General features: G+C 39.7%; 1 protein-coding gene across 1 annotated transcript in view; it reads left to right on the top strand.

Moving 5' to 3' along the window:
* The first annotated feature begins 5,269 nt into the window (after nt 1–5,269).
* Nucleotides 5,270–17,436, top strand: part of OSBPL5 (oxysterol binding protein like 5) — a 146,475-nt gene continuing 134,308 nt past the window's right edge. The window contains exon 1 of the mRNA XM_087920276.1: nt 5,270–5,574. Coding sequence (XP_087776402.1) covers nt 5,560–5,574 — 15 coding nt within the window. The 5' untranslated portion in view covers nt 5,270–5,559. The remainder of the gene's footprint in view (nt 5,575–17,436) is intronic.

The raw sequence follows: 17,436 nt of genomic DNA, 5'->3' as shown, positions 1-17,436 counted from the left end.
AACAACAGAGGTGACAGTGGGCACCCTTGTCTTGTTCCTTTTCTTATATTAATAGAGTCTGTCAGTTCTCCCTCTATCATTACCTTTGCCATTTGCTTATAGTATATAGCTTCTATTGCTTGAATAAATTTTCTAGCAAAACCCATCTGTTCTAACAGTAATAACATGAATCGTCAATTCACATTATCAAATGCCTTCTGTGCATCTAGAAATATCAGAGCCATTTGTTTTTCAGGATGTGCCTCGTAGTATTCCAAGGTGTCCAAGATTACTCTCATATTGTCTTTAATTTGTCTCTGGCAGAAATCCATTTTGATCAGGATGGATAAAATTATTTAAATATTTTTTCTAAGTGCTAGATCTAAGAGATATAAATCTAAGTGCTAGAGCCCACTGTAACTACATAGCCAAAAAAGTGTTAAGAGTTGTTAACCTAATCTTACATAGCTTTTTCTCTGGTAATATTACACTAATAACTAGAGCATACAAAACATTTGCTAGACCAATATTCGAATACAGCTCATCAGTCTGGAACCCACATTACGTATCTGATATTAACACAGTTGAGAAAGTCCAGAAATATTTCACAAGAAGAGTTCTTCACTCCTCTACTCGTTACCTTATGCTACCAGACTTGAAATTCTAGACCTAGAAAATCTAGAACTATGCCGCCTTCGGTCCTATCTAAGTATAGTATATAAAATCATACATTGCAATGTCCTACCTGTCAATGAATACTTCAGCTTCAGCCATAACAACACTAGAGCAAACAATAGATACAAACTCAAGGTTAATCGCACCAAACTTGATTGCAGGAAATACGACTTCAGCAACAGAGTGGTCAATTCTGGAATACTCTACCTGACTCTATGGTTTCTTCCCCAAACCCCAAAAACTTTAACCTTAGACTGTCTACTATTGACCTCACCCCTTCCCTAAGAGGTCTGTAGGGGGCGTGCATAAGCGCACCAACGTGCCTACCGTCCCTGTCCTGTTGTTTCTTTTATATTTTTTTTATTTTTCTTATATGTATCCATGTATTCATAACTATGTTTTTACTTATACCAATTACCTTGTAAGCAATTGACAAATAAAAATAAAGAAATAAAATAAATAAAATAAATAGCATTTGTATTTTCTGTTCCTGCAGTTGTTCTGCTTTAATTCGAGGTTATTCTCTTCCATGTCCATTTCTCTCCAAGATCCACCCTTGACACTACTAAAACCTGGTCTATCTGGCATTCAGAACTTCTCATCCCCTTTATATTGGTTCTTGATTCTTGGGGTTCCCGGTTATCCAGATAATTTTTTTCTAAACTACTTTGTCTGATTCACTTATCTAGCCATACTATTTAATTGAACATATAGAGTCATCCTGGGGGTAGAATTAGAACCACGAGAGTACAACATTTCCTGTAACAACTCATATATCTGTTCAGTGGATAATTTTAGTGAATATGGCCAAGGGTTACAGAAAAACTCAGGAGGACGAAAAGAACTGTGTTCTTGCAATCTTTGCCATAGAACTTTCTAGCACAGTGTCCAAAATGCTTTTGATGCAAAAATCAGGTTCAAAAGCCAACTGGATTGGATCCAGGTAATCTGTATCTTATTATCTGTATCAGCTGCCACCCTCTAAGACAGGGGTCGCCAACCTTTTGGACCTCAGGGACCACCAAACTCATATTTTTAGATCCCAGGGACCACTAACCAGTTCTCTGGGTGTGGCCTAATTTGTGGGTGTGGCTTGGTGGTCATGTGACTTGCTGGGCATGGCTTGTATGTAAATATTATAAATGTTTATATAAATATTTAATTTTTTATTAAAAAAGAGCAACTTTTACCCAAAATCAGGCAAAGCAGGAAGATTGAGTTGCTCAGAGAACCACAGATTCATACAGAGATCTATCTATCAGCCATTGGCTAGCTCAGTCTGTCACATAAAATTTGCTTGCAAGCAAACTCATAAAATTTGCTAGCAAGCAAACTCACAAAATTAACTCACACCACACCATGCATGTAAATATTGAATTTTTTATTTAAAAAAGAGCAACTTTTACCCAAAATCAGGCAAAGCAGGCAGATTGAGTTGCTCAGAGAATCATTCAGTGATCTATCTATCTGCCATCGGCTAGCTTAGTCTCTCAAATTTGCTTGCCGTGAGTCTGCACTGAATTTGCTTGCAAGCAAACCTTCAGTCCTAAGGGAGGTTTGGCTGTGCTGAGCCAAAGATCTAAAGACTAGCTAGAAAGCAAGAAATCCAACCATTTCCTGCTTCCTAGCTCATCTAAATCTCCCAGCACAGCAGAACAGATGATGGTCAGAAAAAGGAAAAATAGCAATTTAGCAGGCAAGTTTATCAGGTAAGGAGTGAGTGGGCGGGGAGGGTTCCCACAGGCCATGTGGCCGGCGCAGCCTTGTGTTTCTGCGCAGCCTGGATTAATTGCTTTGTGGGGGTGCTCTGCGGGTGAGATTTCTCTGCGGCCCACCAAAATTTTCTCACGGCCCACCAGTTGGCAAACGTTGCTCTAAGGGATATTTGTGATAAGGTATTTGTTCTCAACTAACTCTTTTGTTTCCCTGCACAGAACAACGAAGCTAAGAGATGTCATTCCAGTTTATATCCCTCTCTTTCTTAATATCTTCCTTTCCCCTTTTCTGCTGAATCTTCCTGCCTTTCCTGACTTCACAGGTATTCCCTCTTTTAATTGCCTTCTTAAAACTCAAGTTTTTCCTTCTTTCCCCATTTCTTTGTAGCGTTCTTTGGGTTAATTGTCTATTTAAAATGTCTTCTCCTTGAGTCGATTCCTCCTCCTCTGAAAATCTTTCTTCTTGTTCTTCAATCGCCATTTCCATTTTTTCTAGCACAGAGCAAAGTGATTCACCTCTTTCCTGTAGTAATTCTCTCATATTTTTAAGTTCCATTTTTAATTCCCGAAGAGATATCATCATTCTTATATTTTATGATCGTTAAAGTCCACAAAAAGAAACCACTTTTACTTTCCTTCTTTCTTCTTTCAATTTTTTAAGGTTCTCAGTTATTCTAGTCCAGGGTTTATACCAAAAACGTCAATCTGTCCCACAAACAATCTTTCCTTGCTTTTCCTTTATTCTGGTTCTGCTTTCACTTTCTAAGATTCTTACTTTGTTTCAATGTTTCTGTAATGTTATATCCACACCAGCTCATTCAAAAACAGGATGCTTTCCCTTTTATTTGAACCAAATTTTTATCAAAAGGTGACACTCTCCATTATACAAAGTCTTCACCTTTTTCCCCTATTTTTTTATTTAAGGTTTTTCGAACCTCAATATTCCAGCACAGTCCAGTCCCCAATTTGTAAACTTTGTTATTATTATTCTTTCACAATCTTAAGTCCAGCTTTAGTTTTATACTTGTTTATTCCCAAATTATTTTAGTCCAATTTTATTAAATCTTTAATTCCAGCTTCTTCCTTTCCCAGTTCGAAGCCCCATTTAGCTGTCAAAAATATATATTTTTTTCTCTGTCCCTTTGTAATTTCGCCGCTCACTTTTCTTTTCTTAAAAATTCTATGTTACCTTAATACCAGGGTACTTTTGTTTAGTTATATTGCCCAGTTGTCCCGGTTCAGATGTTATCCACCTCTTTCTTCCTTCCTGCACAAATCTTAATCCAGCTAAGTCATCTTCTTTGGGATGGCCATTTTAGACCACCGCTGCAGTCGTCTTTGGGAGGAAAAAAAATCAAGCCCGGGGGGGGGGAAGATGCGGCTCCCCACAATCAGGCTTGCTACTTCCCCTTACTCCGCTGCCCCTCCAAGGCAGTTTCAGCCCCTAATCAAAATGATTGGGGCTCTCCGATGAAAGAGCACAAACGATAGCCACAAAGAGTTGCAATCTACCGTCCATCGGCGAGGAGGCTCGGGGAAAAGGAGGGGAAAAGACAGGGAGGAGAAGCAGCAAGAAACAGGCATATGAAAGAAATACAGAAATAGTAAAATGTTGAAAGGAAAAAAAAAATTACAATTAAAAGAAGGAATACTTGTGAAGTCAGGAAAGGCAGAAAGACTCAGCAGAAAAGGGGAAAGGAAGATATTAAGAAAGAGAGGGATATAAACTGGAATGAGAAAAGATATGGGGAAAAGAGGGGGAGGAGAAGCAGTAAGAAACAGGTGCATGAAATAAAGAACTATGGAAATTGTAAAATGTTGAAAAGAAATTGTTTTTCCAGAGATAATGGTTGATGAATTAAAAAGGGGATTCTGCAGGGTGACAAGGGGTAATAAAAATATTTCTGCAATTAAAAATACTTAGAAAATAGGGTAATATAGATACTGATAACTCTTATTAAAGGGGGGGAAATATGCTGTGGAATCCAATTGAAAAGATGTAATGATTAATGGTTTATTGGGAATCTGCCGGTTCTCTGAACTACTCAAAATTTCTGCTACCGGTTCTCCAGAACTGGTCAGAACCTGCTGAATACCACCTCTGGACAGAGGACATGGTATTATTTAGGGGAGAAAAGAAAGAGACAGAGATTAGAGCCATTTTGTATGAAAACACATATTATTCAATGTTTTAAAAAATTAAGGGGGAGGTATTTATTTAAAGTTATCCATCTCCTTGTATTCCCCCCCCCCTTTTTTCCTTGCCTTCCTTTCTGTTTGAGGACTGTTAAAAGACAATATATTCTGTAAAGCTACTCTGGCCCAGCCTACCATTTGCATGCATACTCCACGGTTAAGCACATTCTACAGCATGACACAAACGGGATCCACATATTGTGCTAAGCGTGTTCAGTCTTGGCTTAATGCAATGGCAAACTGCAGTATTCTTTGTGAGTCTCTCCACTATCTTAACTTAAGAGATGCTCATGGGGTTGTATTCAAGAAAGAGCAGTGAAAAGCAGCAACAACTGTGATTATCCATGCTGGGAAATGTTTCCTCAGTGTAATGGGAGCCATGCGGTGCTTTAACTGTTGTGATGGACAGAGCACACACTGCTTAGGGTAACTGGTAGAAAGTAGTTTATAAGCTGAATGAAAGAAGAACACAGCCACTCACTGCCTGCCATTGGAAACCTAAAGGGAGCAGGCAACAGGAATCACTTTCCCTTGGGCATAAAATACGATTACAGAATGAGGGGCTCTGTACAGAGCGAAAACCCAACTATCTTCTTTGTTTCTGTGTCCCTCTAAACTCTCCCAGATCTGCCTACTATCTGGGAGTGAATCCATGCTTCCCCTTGTCACCCCCCCAGAAGCTAAGAGTTTCCTCTAGGCTGGTTAGTCACAGAGAGCCTTGCATGCAATCGGCATGCCAGGGTTCCTTTCTGCACTTTCAGATGTTGGTCTCCCTTATTGGTTGATGCCTGCATCTGCAGCCAAGGCACGAGAGAGGAATGGTCTCCTGTGGAGTGGATGGCGGCTTTAGATGATTTAATTGGCTGAAGCATCACTTTTTTTCCCCCCCCAAGCTCCTTTCCCCAAATGCTGGATTGCTTGAGATGGGAGTGAAAAGCACATTGCTCTGCTGAAAGCTGTGTGGAAGGACTGCTTGGAGAACAACATCACACTCATGCCTTGCTGCACAGTGAGTAGATTCAAAGGCTCTCTCACTCTGCATGTTGTCCTTTGTCTGTGGATGATTGACTGAAACATCGAATTAAACCTACAGCATCAGCAGATACTGTTTAACTGGGTGGAAATGTCTTTCTGAGATTCCGTCATGATTGTAACGGATCGAGTGTGAACTACTGCATTGGGCTCTGCCTCTGATTAACTCCTTCGGTATAAGATCCTTTCTCTGCCAGAGGCTTTTTCTGCAAGAGGTCTATTTTAAAATACTACCTTCCCAGCCGTAGTCTTTTGCCTATAAAGAAAAACAAAATACTTAGCTCACCAGAGTTATAAAAAGAAAAGAGGAAAAGAAACCTTTGCTGATTAATGTAGTTTCGTTTGGGGTTACTGATTTTGAAGTTGGGAGGGAGTTGTTAGGTGGGTGTATTTCAGCTGAGGGTTGTACGGCAAGGGCTGGGTTTCCAGATGAGTAAAACTAGGACTTCGTAAAAGAGGAGGGAAGGAGGGGGACAGAGAGAGGGAGAGAGGGAGGGAGGGAGGGGGAGAAATTTCACTTTGACCAGCCTGCAAGTGTTCTGAGCTTAAAGAGACATGATGCTGCATTGCACCGAAATTACTCAGCAACAGTTCTCCACACTAGAAGTGGTTTTTAAAAAAGTACCGCTGCTTAAAGAATGGGCGGGTTCTCCTCCAAACCTTTGGGAAAGGCGGCAGGCGGCTCTCTCGGACTGCAGGGACTGAGGAGTGAAAGCCGCAGATGAACCCGAAAGGGGCTCCCACACTTTCAAAGTGAATGTGGCAAGCAAAGGCCGTGCTCGCCTACAACTGGCAGATGGGCATGCCGGCATTTGGAGCTAGCTTTTCATTAAAAATGAACATGGCCCTTGACAGGAATGGATTGTAGGAGAAGCAGCAGGCTTTCCTAAGCGATAGGAAATGGATGAGGAGAAGTCTTTACCAGCTTCAGTTGCTTCTTGCTCACTCCTGACACTGCGATGATGCATCTGAGTTATGTTATTTATTTATTTGATTTATCTGATTTGTCAATCGCTTACAAGATAATAAGTATGAGTATAAACATGAGTAAGAATACAAGAAATAGGTACGAATAAATGGGGACAATAGGACAGGAACGGGAGGCACGATGGTGCACTTAGGCACGCCCCTTACAGACCTCTTAGGAATGGGGTGAGATCAATAGTTTGAGGTTAAAGGAGTGGGGGTTAGGGGATGTAACAACAGAGTCAGGTAGTGTATTCCAGGCATTGACCACTCTGTTGCTGAAGTCGTACTTTTCGCAATTGAGTTTGGAGCGGTTTACATTGAATTTGTATCTGTTGTGTGCTCTTGTATCGTTGTGGTTGAAGTGGAAGTAGTCATTGACTGGTAGCACATTGGAGCAGATAATTTTGTGTGCTACGCTTAAGTCCAACCACAGGTGGTGTAGTTCAAGGCTGTCCAAGCCCAAAATCTCAAGCCTGGTGATATAGGGTATTCTGTTGCAAGCAGAGAAGCGTAGTACTCTTCTTATGAAATAATTCTGGACTTGTTTAATTGTATTAATGTCTGATATACAGTGCTTTACCCTTCACCGCCTTGTTTTTTGCACGCTACTTGGCTACTTTTGATTCTCAGGTGGTTCTCTCTGTTGGAAAGATCTACTGAGTCTGCAGTTTCTGATGGCTGTTGACCAACAGATGCCTGCAGTTCTCCCTGGGAGTTGTCCACACCCAGAAGAAAGGTGTCATATTCCTAAGTCCCACAGCCAGACTTTAAACTTTCCTTTTTGTCCCAAGCATTGTCCCAGCGAGACCCAAGTACATTGCAAAAAAAAAAGTGTACTGTGCATTACATCCCTTGCCTTGGAGAGCCTGGATGGTCTAGTAATTGGCCTGTTGTCATTTTTCTCCATGGCACTATTTTGCTTGATTTACATAGGCTTGGCACTAAGATGTCAAAAACAAGGAAGCAAGGATGACATGGTTTGCAACAACGTAGGTTTTATGGGGAAAATCCGGAGCCTTGGGAACTGTAAGAGGAATTGCCCAGCCTCTCTTGCTCCTGAGTTAATTAAGGAGAAGTCTTTTTGAAGTGCTTTTTAATAGCTATCTCCCCATCTGGGTTGAATTGCTATTTACAGAATAATCTGTCAACGGATTTGAGCCTCAGCTTTGTCAGCCCCGCACCGTGGCCTCCTCCAAAACAGACACTTTGATCCAAGTGCAAATGCATAGCCAGAAATCCCTCTGTAGCTTCATCCAATTGATGCACCCAGGAAAACTTTGCTCTACCATTGCAGTCAAGGCATGGAAAGAACAACTATAAATTAATCTTTAGCTAGGATAAAGCAAATTGGCCTCTCCCACTCAATCCAACAAAAGGCTGCAGACAGACCCCATTAAGCAAAGAGTTTTGGCTCTTGAGGAATAGGGAAAGAGCCTTTTCTACTGTGGCTCCCAGCTCTTGCCACCAGAGTCTGCCCTCACCCTTTTGGTCTTTCAAAAGGATGTAGAAACCTACTTTGCCATGGACCTGGGGTCCTGACGGGGACACTCTGTGCTGTAGGTGGCTGTGGATGAATAGGAAAATGCCACCACTGCATTGTCCTTGCCTTTGTTCTTTTTTTCATTTATTTAGCGTTGTTATTAACAGTTTTTATCATAAGCCATCCAGAGTCGCTTTGCAGAGTGAGATAGATGGTGCATAAATTAAATCAATTGATCAATTTTGGAGCAACTGGCAGCCACTGCTCTAATTTGAGGATCCAGATCCATCTTGTAAACTGTTTTGGAGATTGAAGAAAAATAAATTGTTTCTGTCCTGATCTAAATGTGCTTTACCCAACACTGTGTGCACACATTGGAAATATTTATCTTATTAGGAGAACCCACACAGTCCTTATGAAATGGCCAAAGCTATTGTCTATGACTTTTGGAAACTAAATGAGCGGAACTCCATCCATATAGCCATTTACTTGAATGGCTTCCCATGACTGGAGCATTTTAATGGAATAACTGCAATTTGATTATGAGGTTGTGTGAACTAGGAAGTAGAAAACATAAGTGTGTTCAAGGACAATAGTGTATTCGGAAAAGTTTGTTCTATATCAGCCTAGAAGTGCACTTAGTAACTCTGGACCAATCACTTCCCTTAGGCTGGCTCAGTGTGGCTCATAGTCAACTCTGTCACTGAAGAACAAGAATGTTTCCTAACCATTTTCTGTTGGTATATAGAATGCAGAATACAAAATAATAGACTTGAAAGGGACCTTGGTGGTCTTCTAGTCCAGCCCCTGTTCAATTAGGTGACCCATTACCATTTCAAACAAGTGGCTGTCCAGTCTTTTCTTAAACGCCTCCAGTGATGGAGCACCTTGAACTTCTGAAGGCAAGCCGTTCCACTGGTTAATTATTCTCCTGTTCGGACGTTTCTCCTTAATTCCAGGTTGCTACTCTCCTTGATTAGTTTCTATCCATCGTTTCTTGTCTTACCTTCTGGTAGTTTGGCAGCCCCTCAAATAGTGGAATGCTGCTGTCACGTCATCCCTAGTCCTTCTTTTCACTAGACCAAACATAACCCATTCCTGCAACCATTCTTCATATGTTTTAATCTCTAGGCCCTTAATCATCTTAGTTGCTCTTCTTTGCATTCTAAGTAACCCTACCTTTTTCATGCAGGGAAAGTCTGGCTGTAGCAGATTCTATATTGGTAACCTTTACATTTAGATTATTAAAATACGTTCTGTTTCAGTCTGCCCTTGTACTGCAGATGACCGAGAGGCTTCAGCTGATGTGGAATAGAATGAGAGGTCATTTGCACATAAGTCCTCTATTGTAGTAATGACATTGCCAAGTGTCTATTGAACCAGGTTCAATATGTTGCTGTTGAAATGTAAGGATTGCTGACGGGTCAGCTTTGTTGTGACAGAGTCAATGGCTCCAAATGACTGAAGAGGGGCTGAAAACCACAGAGCGCTATCTTATGGTTACTGACAACGCCATGGCTCTAAAAGGCTCTCTTTCCTGAAATGCACGTGATGGCTCCTAGGGGGATGTGAAATAAGATTGAAACAGCTGTTTCATGTTCAACACATGCAGTTTCAAAATTGTTGGAAATGTTCTGCGTTTGAAACATGACCCTTTCTAAATCATCAAAATAGTTCATTTTGAATGCAAAAGAAAACGTTTCCAACTGGAAATTCAGAATTCTTGGAATTAGAAATGTTTCATTTACATCAGGGGTGTCAAACTCAATTTCATTGAGAGCCACATCAGGGTTGTGTTTGACCTCGGGGGAGCGTGGGGTGTGTGGCCAGGGTGGGCATGGATAGCTTGACATCACTTGTGTAGGGGGCAGCTATGGTGGCCCGAGCATTCTGCCAGTGAAAACGGGCTCCATTTCAGGCTACGACTGCCTCCTGCAGCCCTCTGCCAGCACAAATAGACCTTGAGGAGGGGCTGCACATGCCCCCCCGAGCTCCATTTTTGCTGGCAGAGGCACCACAGGCTGGTCCTTCGCTGTTTCCAGAGCGGACCCACGGGCCAGATCTAAGCATCCTGTGGGCTGGATCCAACCCACGGGTCTTGAGTTTGACACCCCTGATCTGCAATAACATATTACACACACAGAGAGAGAGACAGGGTTGAGAATTTTAAATACAAGAATAAAATTAACAGAAACTAGCAAAGTAAAAAAGTAAAGAGAAAGGGTGGGGGAAAGAATGAAAAAAAAACTAAAATTGCAAAAAAAGTAGCAGATAAAAGAAAAAAGGGGAAGACGCAAAGAAGTGACTTCCAGTCTTCTCTGCAGCAGTTAGAACTATGATTATTTTCTTAAACCTCTCTCTTTAAAGTTACATTGTGACTCTCTTCTTTCTATAGTCTATCCTGTCTAATCATCAAAACCATCAATCATTAATTTTTTCCTTTTTTACGTAAAAATACAATCACCAATAAGTAGATATAGTCCAACAGATATTGTCTTTTCTTTCATTAAGTAAGTCTGACCACTTCTGTCACGTTCACCAACCATTCCCGTCACAGCTATTGTCAAATATTTCCATCCACAATAATCTCACTGTAGTTATCATACACAACCTACAGTAACATATTGGCCTAATTCCTCCCTGTTTCAACACAGTTCATGCAGCTTTGGCTTTCTTTCTCTTCTCCTTTTGTTGTTCACTTTTAAATCAAATATGTTTTGAATTGACTCAACCCACTGGCTTTTCTTTCGTTGTTATTATTTGTAAGGTACTTTGAGATTTATAATGAGAAGTGTCACATAGACATATTAAGCAAATAGTTCAAGCAAGTTCAAGGCAAGTTACCAGTAATATATTTGTGAACAGACCCACAATTCCAAATATCTCTTTTCTTATTGAAAGCTGGTGTGATTTTTGGAGGGGGGGGGCGCTAGAAAAGAAGTAGGAGATATTGCTTGCCTGGATTTAGTACATTTTTATTGTACTAAAAAGAGCTCTACAATGTTAGGAGGTTTAATTTTGTGATGCTAGTTAAGCCATGTCTGAATTCACCCACTGCTTCATGGAGGATTTGTTTCCCATGTCCGCCTGCAAGAAGAAAAAGACTTTCCTACTAGCACTTAGCAATAGCATTTAGATTGATATACTACTTCACAGTGCTTTGTAGCCCTCTCTAAGTGGTTTACAAAGTATGCATATTGCCCCCAACAATCTGGGTTCTCATTTTACCAACTTCAGAAGGATGGAAGGCTCAGTCAACCTTGAGCCTGGTGAGATTTGAACTGCCAAATTTCAGGCAGCCAGCAGTCAGCAGAAGTAGCCTCCAGTACTGCATTCTAACCACTGTGTCACCACGGTTCATGCGATACACCTTTTCCCATGGTGGAAACTGAGTAAATCAGTAAATGCCATGAGATACCACATCGTCTACATTTCATTCAAAACAAGGTAGATCTGCAGATACATAAGCTGGTGGTGCTATCTATTCCACTTTTTGCTAGCTTATCAAGAAGTAGATTGTGGTCTACTTTGTTGAATGCCTTGCTGAAATGTAAATATATTATGTCCACAGTATTTCGCTGGTCTACTAATTTAGTCTCTATGTTGAAGAATGACATAAGATTGGTTTGGCATGATCTGTTTTTAACAATCCCGTGCTGACTCTTGTTATTACTTTACTTGTTTCTAGATATTGGCAGATCTGTTTTTTAATTATCTTTTCCAGTATCTTTCCGGGTATTGATGTTAGGCTAATTGGTCTATAGTTTCCTGTGTCTGTTTTCCCCTTTTTTGAAGATGGGAACATCAGCTCTTTTCCAGTCCTCTGGTAGTTCCTTGGTGCTCCAGGATGAAGATCAGATATAGCGGTGAAGGATAAAATGAATTATCTATTCCTACTAGTGCCATTTCCTCCTTTTCAAATTCAGTTCTGTTTTTTTTTTCTTCCTCTTTGGCTTAGTGACTTTATAGTCACTGGTTGGGAGTTTGTCACTCATAATAGTTCTCACCACCACTGGTAACTTGCAGAATATGGCAGACAAAAGCTTGGATGTTTTTAACCCAATGAAACCATTTGCTCATATTCCTGGAGCCAGGATACAATGCTGTTCTGATGGACTAAGAACGCGTGCCAAAGACATCTATTTGTTTTAGGAAAAAATACCTCTATTATCTACGGTAATAACTTCAGTTATACTGTACAGTGATAGACATTATGATGGCTATGTAAATACTTCCAGATGAAGGTTTACATATGTATCAGCTGCACGTATGGAAACACTCCCACAAAGCAGTTTCCTCTTCTAGATTAATGAAAATGGAAGAATGCTCTTCCAGCTTTCCTGCTGCAGTAAAGTAAAAGGTCTGGCATTTTCTTGTGATTAGATTAGGTTAGATTAGAGTAAGGAATTATAAATTATAAAATGGAAGACACAAAGTCCTGTGAAAAGTTTAGAGTCGAAATGCATAGTTTAATCAAAAACAATTTTGACTATAGAGCCAAATAGTTCTGACTTCAAAGAAGTGACTATTCGGGATATTGGTCCATCCGTCCTCCTACACGAACTAGTGCTCTGTGAGAAAAATGTACCCCTAAAACTGATAATTATGACCAAATAATTATCAGTTGCTATTTTAATTTTGCATTGATCCGGGTAAAGTGGGGGCGGGGGGAGAATCACCTGATTTAATACGCATGTAAAATGAACACTGATAGAGATGTGCAATGAATAACTATGAACAACTATTGAGACATAAGGCAGTCTGTGTCTACTTTGTCCTAGGCTTGCTATAAAAATATATTAGTATGAAGATGAAGTAAGGCACATTGATGCTTATAGTAGATGACTCATAGAAAACACTAGCCTTCAGTTTGGAATTGCAGGCAGGTCACTGATTTTCTGTCTTGACTTAATCATGCCATTAAAATTAGTGAAACAGGACTTCGCCACTTTGTCCACCATTGAAGCTTCTCTGCTTTTAAGTGATACAGGATGTAATTCTGGGGTAATGTTGGGCCTGCTAGCTAGATCGAACCAGAAAATCAATTCCCCAGCAGACTAGAACCGTATCTTATAGAGATAGGCTATAATAATAGAATCTCGCAAGTCAGGTTGTGCTTGATGTCCCCTTCCTCTTGTATGTTGAATAGGTGAATAAGAATTTCAAGAAGAGATTGGACTGCCATTTGTCAGAAATGGAGTAGGGTCTCTTGCTTAGGTGGGGGGTTGGACTAGATGACTTACAAGGTCCCTTCCAACTCTGATTATTTGTAAGGTATTTGCCTAAATGCCTTCTGAATATTATGGGGCTTAAAGAATTGTTTAGATTCTTTGCCTAGGTAATAGTTCTGTATATTCCTATCAAGATCAGCTCCCTGGCTCTCTAGAGGAAAATGCATCATGTCCCACCAAGGAAGCACCATTTATGTCCATGTGGCAGCTGGTCTTATTTGCCTAGCTGAATGAGCAAGTTTGGAAAATGACCACAGCTTTCACAAAATGCATTACCCCACCAAAATGGAAGTGTAATTATTTCCAAAACACAAAGGAAAAATATAGTGACTTATATTTGTACATGTCAAAAAGGATATCTACGTGTGTCTAAATATCCATTTTATAAATATTTGGGTAGAATAGAATAATAGAATAGAATAGAATAGAATAGAATAGAATAGAATAGAATAGAATAGAATAGAATAGAATAGAATAGAATTCTTCATTGGCGTGATTGGACACACAAGGAATTTGTCTTGGTGCATATGCTTTCAGTGTACATAAAAGAAAAGATACATTAGTCAAGAGTCAAGAATCATCATAAGGTATAACACTTAATAATAGTCATAGGGTACAATAAGCAATCAAATCATACTAGGAAACAGGAAATATAAATTGTAAGGAGACAAGTGACAGTCATACGGTCACAAGTGGGAGGGAAGGGGTGATAAGGAGTGATGAGAAGATTAATAATAATACTGCAGATTTTGTAAATAGTTGGACAGTGTTGAGGGAATTATTTGTTTAGCAGAGTGATAGCGTTCAGGAAAAAACTGTCCTTGTGTCTAGTTGTTCTGGTGCGCAGTGCTCTATAGCATCGTTTTGAGAATAGGAATTGAAACAGTTTATGTCCAGGATGTGAGGGGTCTGTAAATATTTTCACAGCCCTTAGGACGTCTGCCATAACCTTTGTTCCAAGTTGTTGTTCTTTAAGGATGTTCTTAAAATCTTAAAGAACTTTATTATAGATGGCTGCTCTATGTAGTGAGGTACTGGAACTACTGTTTGGAACAATTCTTTTTATAATGAAAAGTTTAGTTAGTGTAAGGGCTCTGCTTACCCAAGCAGACTCATGATTCCCCTCACATGAAAGAGGTATTGTTTTGACTAGGACATTGTGTTCACTTTTATGATTGATGTTGTCCCTAGGCTCATAGTTACATTACCTATAACACAGTTCTTGCAATAGACAAATCTTCTGCATGTGCTGCTTGCCAGGGCCAAGGAAGGATCCAAGGTCATATGGATCCTTCTATGTCCAGGGAAGACATTTTCCTGGGCATAATTTCAATTGGCAAAGAAAAAAACAACAGAAAGTGATCCATCCCTCTTGATGCAATATTTAGGGATATGACATTTAACCCACTCTCCAAAGGTCCAGCTGTGCTGCCTCATCATGCCTGTTTCTTTCCTCACTAGATCTTATTTTATGCTGGCAAAAAGGTTGCTTTCTTACACTTGACACCGGTGTTTGGAGTCAAATGAGGTTCAGAGACAAAGACCTGGAGAGGAGTGGCTGCCAAGGTCAGTTGCTGCCAATGATCAGAGAGGAAAGGCGATGTAGCTTAAAGTTGTGCATTGCGTATGTTTCTGTGACATCCTGTTGGGGTGTGTCATGTACTGTTGACTGATGCATTTTGGGAAGCCTTGCTAGCAACTATTATGCTTGGCAGCAATTTATCCACAGAGTATCTGCTGGCAGGCGGTGACATTTCTTCTCGCTTACTCTACAGAATACACTGGTGACATCGCTGTCTTGAGAGTATATATAGCATCAAACAAATTTGGCTTACACAATTCTGAACTTGGAAGGAACACTATTGTTTCGTGGTGGTGATAATTTTTAAATGACCAATTCTAATTTATGTGATATTATCTTAGCCTATTTTTGGCTTAATATTCTGGACAGAGTTGTGCACTTGTGATTTGCATTCTTCACAAGTCAAAGCTTTGCTGGGGTTCTGGCTCCAAAATGTGCCAAATATTTAGCAAGCCTTCCAATTCAGCAAGGACACTGCCATTTATTGTGTAATTTACAGCAACTCTTACAAAAATGGCAAAAATGCAAAACAAGAGTTTTCCTTGCAACCAAAACCTATCATGAGCTTCAGAATGATAATACAAAAACAGAGATAGAGAACTTCTTCTTAAACATCCTCATCTTATGTATCTCATCCCTGATTCCTCCGTATGTCAATTTTGGTACTATCTTGTTCTGTAAGACTGAAAAGTCTAGTGGAAATATTCTGTAACTTCCCATAAAATTCCAGATTGAAATGGCTGTTATACTTTGAAATAACCACAATAAATTTTGCTAATTAATTGTTAGGGCGATCCAGATTATGTTGACATGAATTAAAGTTATGGATACATACATTTGAGCCTGAGATGCATATTTTGTCATTTAAAACTTTAATATTTTCTAATAATATCTATTTTTAATGTGACATAAAGGAAATTCATTAATTAAATTGGAAGCATTAATATAAACTGGATTTATTTTTAATTCAAATTAAATGTAAATTCCACTAGATTAAATGTCACTTTTGTTCACTTATCTTTTTGTCCTGGACCTGCATATCTTTTAATGTACCCATCTACATGCCATTCAAAGACCCAAATTGGGCTTTTAGATTTGGACCCCAAATACTTGGGTATTTACTAGATGGCAGGAAGGAATATTCTCTGTTTTTAGGGCTATCTAATGGCCATCTAGATTTTTATAGCGGAAATGCAGTAACCTTGCAAAGTTTCAACTGTAAATATTTTAATCTCTCACTTAAGAGAGTGAGAAACCATTTAGCTAATAAAAACAATCAATAAAATAAAATCCAGCTGGAAGCATGTCAACTGGTAACTGGTGCCGACTAGGGGCTGTCAATTTTGGAGGCTGGTTTCTTCTTTTCTGCGCTATAACTTGCATTAGTGAGGAATATCTTTATATATGAGAAATGATGCATAGTTGCGACAGGAGACCATTATGGGGGTGCCTTCCTAAAAAGATTTCCTGGGTGGGAAACTTATTAACTTCCTGTTTTAATTTTTTTATCCCTTTAATGTTTTTGTAGATAACTGAAGGTGGTGAATGTACAGAATAACAGAGTTGGAAGGAAGACCTTGTATAGTCTTCTATCCAAGACCCTGCTCAAGCAGAAGACCCTAGATTACTTTGTATTGTCCAAACCTCCTTAAAACCTTCAGTGTTGGAGCGCCCGCAACTTCTGGGGGCAAGCCATTCCACTGATTACCTAATACTCCTTCTTCCTCCGACTTTCCCCACAATAACAAGCCTTTATGAGGTGAGTTGGGATGAGTGAGAGTGACAGACTAAAAGTCAGCCACATGGCTTTCATGCCTAAGGCAGAACTAGAACTCAGAGACTCACAGCTTCTGGCCCGGTGCCTTAACCACTAGACCAAACTGCATCTCTACCATCAGTACTGCATTGCAACTGCCAGTCATCAGAGCGGTGTGTAACCTCCAGTATTACTGTTCATTCATCAGCTTCATCAACTCTGCAGTTTTGCCATAGTGTCAAATGGTTTTGCAGCTTCCAGTGATGCCATTATGTAGTGTATTTTTTAATTTCATGTTGTACTTTTGGGAGAAATGTATTTTTCACATCCAATTCCTGGCTGGTTAGTATAGTAGACAGGCAAAGCTGTAATAATTCACATAGCAGTGCCAGTGACAATTCTCTTCCCGTGGTGTTCTGCAATATTTATTTATTTTTCAAATTTATGTAGCTGCTCATCTCACACAAAGTACAGGTTTGCTCATATATTCAGTCAGTGACAATGAAACAATAAGATTTCAGTGTGATTAAAGTTTTTAAAATAATGTGGAACATAATAAATATCAACACAAAGTCTTTATAAGTAGTAACTGAAATTACAACTGTGGTTACAATCTTACTTCAGCTTTCCTTTGCTTTAGTGCCCTGTGAAAGCTGTAGATGCAAGGATTGGTCACAATTTTACTTTTCATCACCACTGTAACTGAGATCAGGTACTAAATGAGGCAGTCATTAAATGAGGACTCTGTATTTTTTTTAAACAAAGCTTTGGATAGAGATGGCCAAACATATATTTTCAGAATTCATCAAGTTCAGTTATGT

The sequence above is a fragment of the Pseudonaja textilis genome, chromosome 1 (genome assembly GCF_049901715.1).
Source record: "Pseudonaja textilis isolate UNSWEBS1 chromosome 1, rPseTex1.2, whole genome shotgun sequence".
Lineage (NCBI taxonomy): Eukaryota > Metazoa > Chordata > Lepidosauria > Squamata > Elapidae > Pseudonaja > Pseudonaja textilis.
Note: the sequence above shows the minus strand (reverse complement) of the source record. Positions and strands in the feature narration are given on the sequence as shown.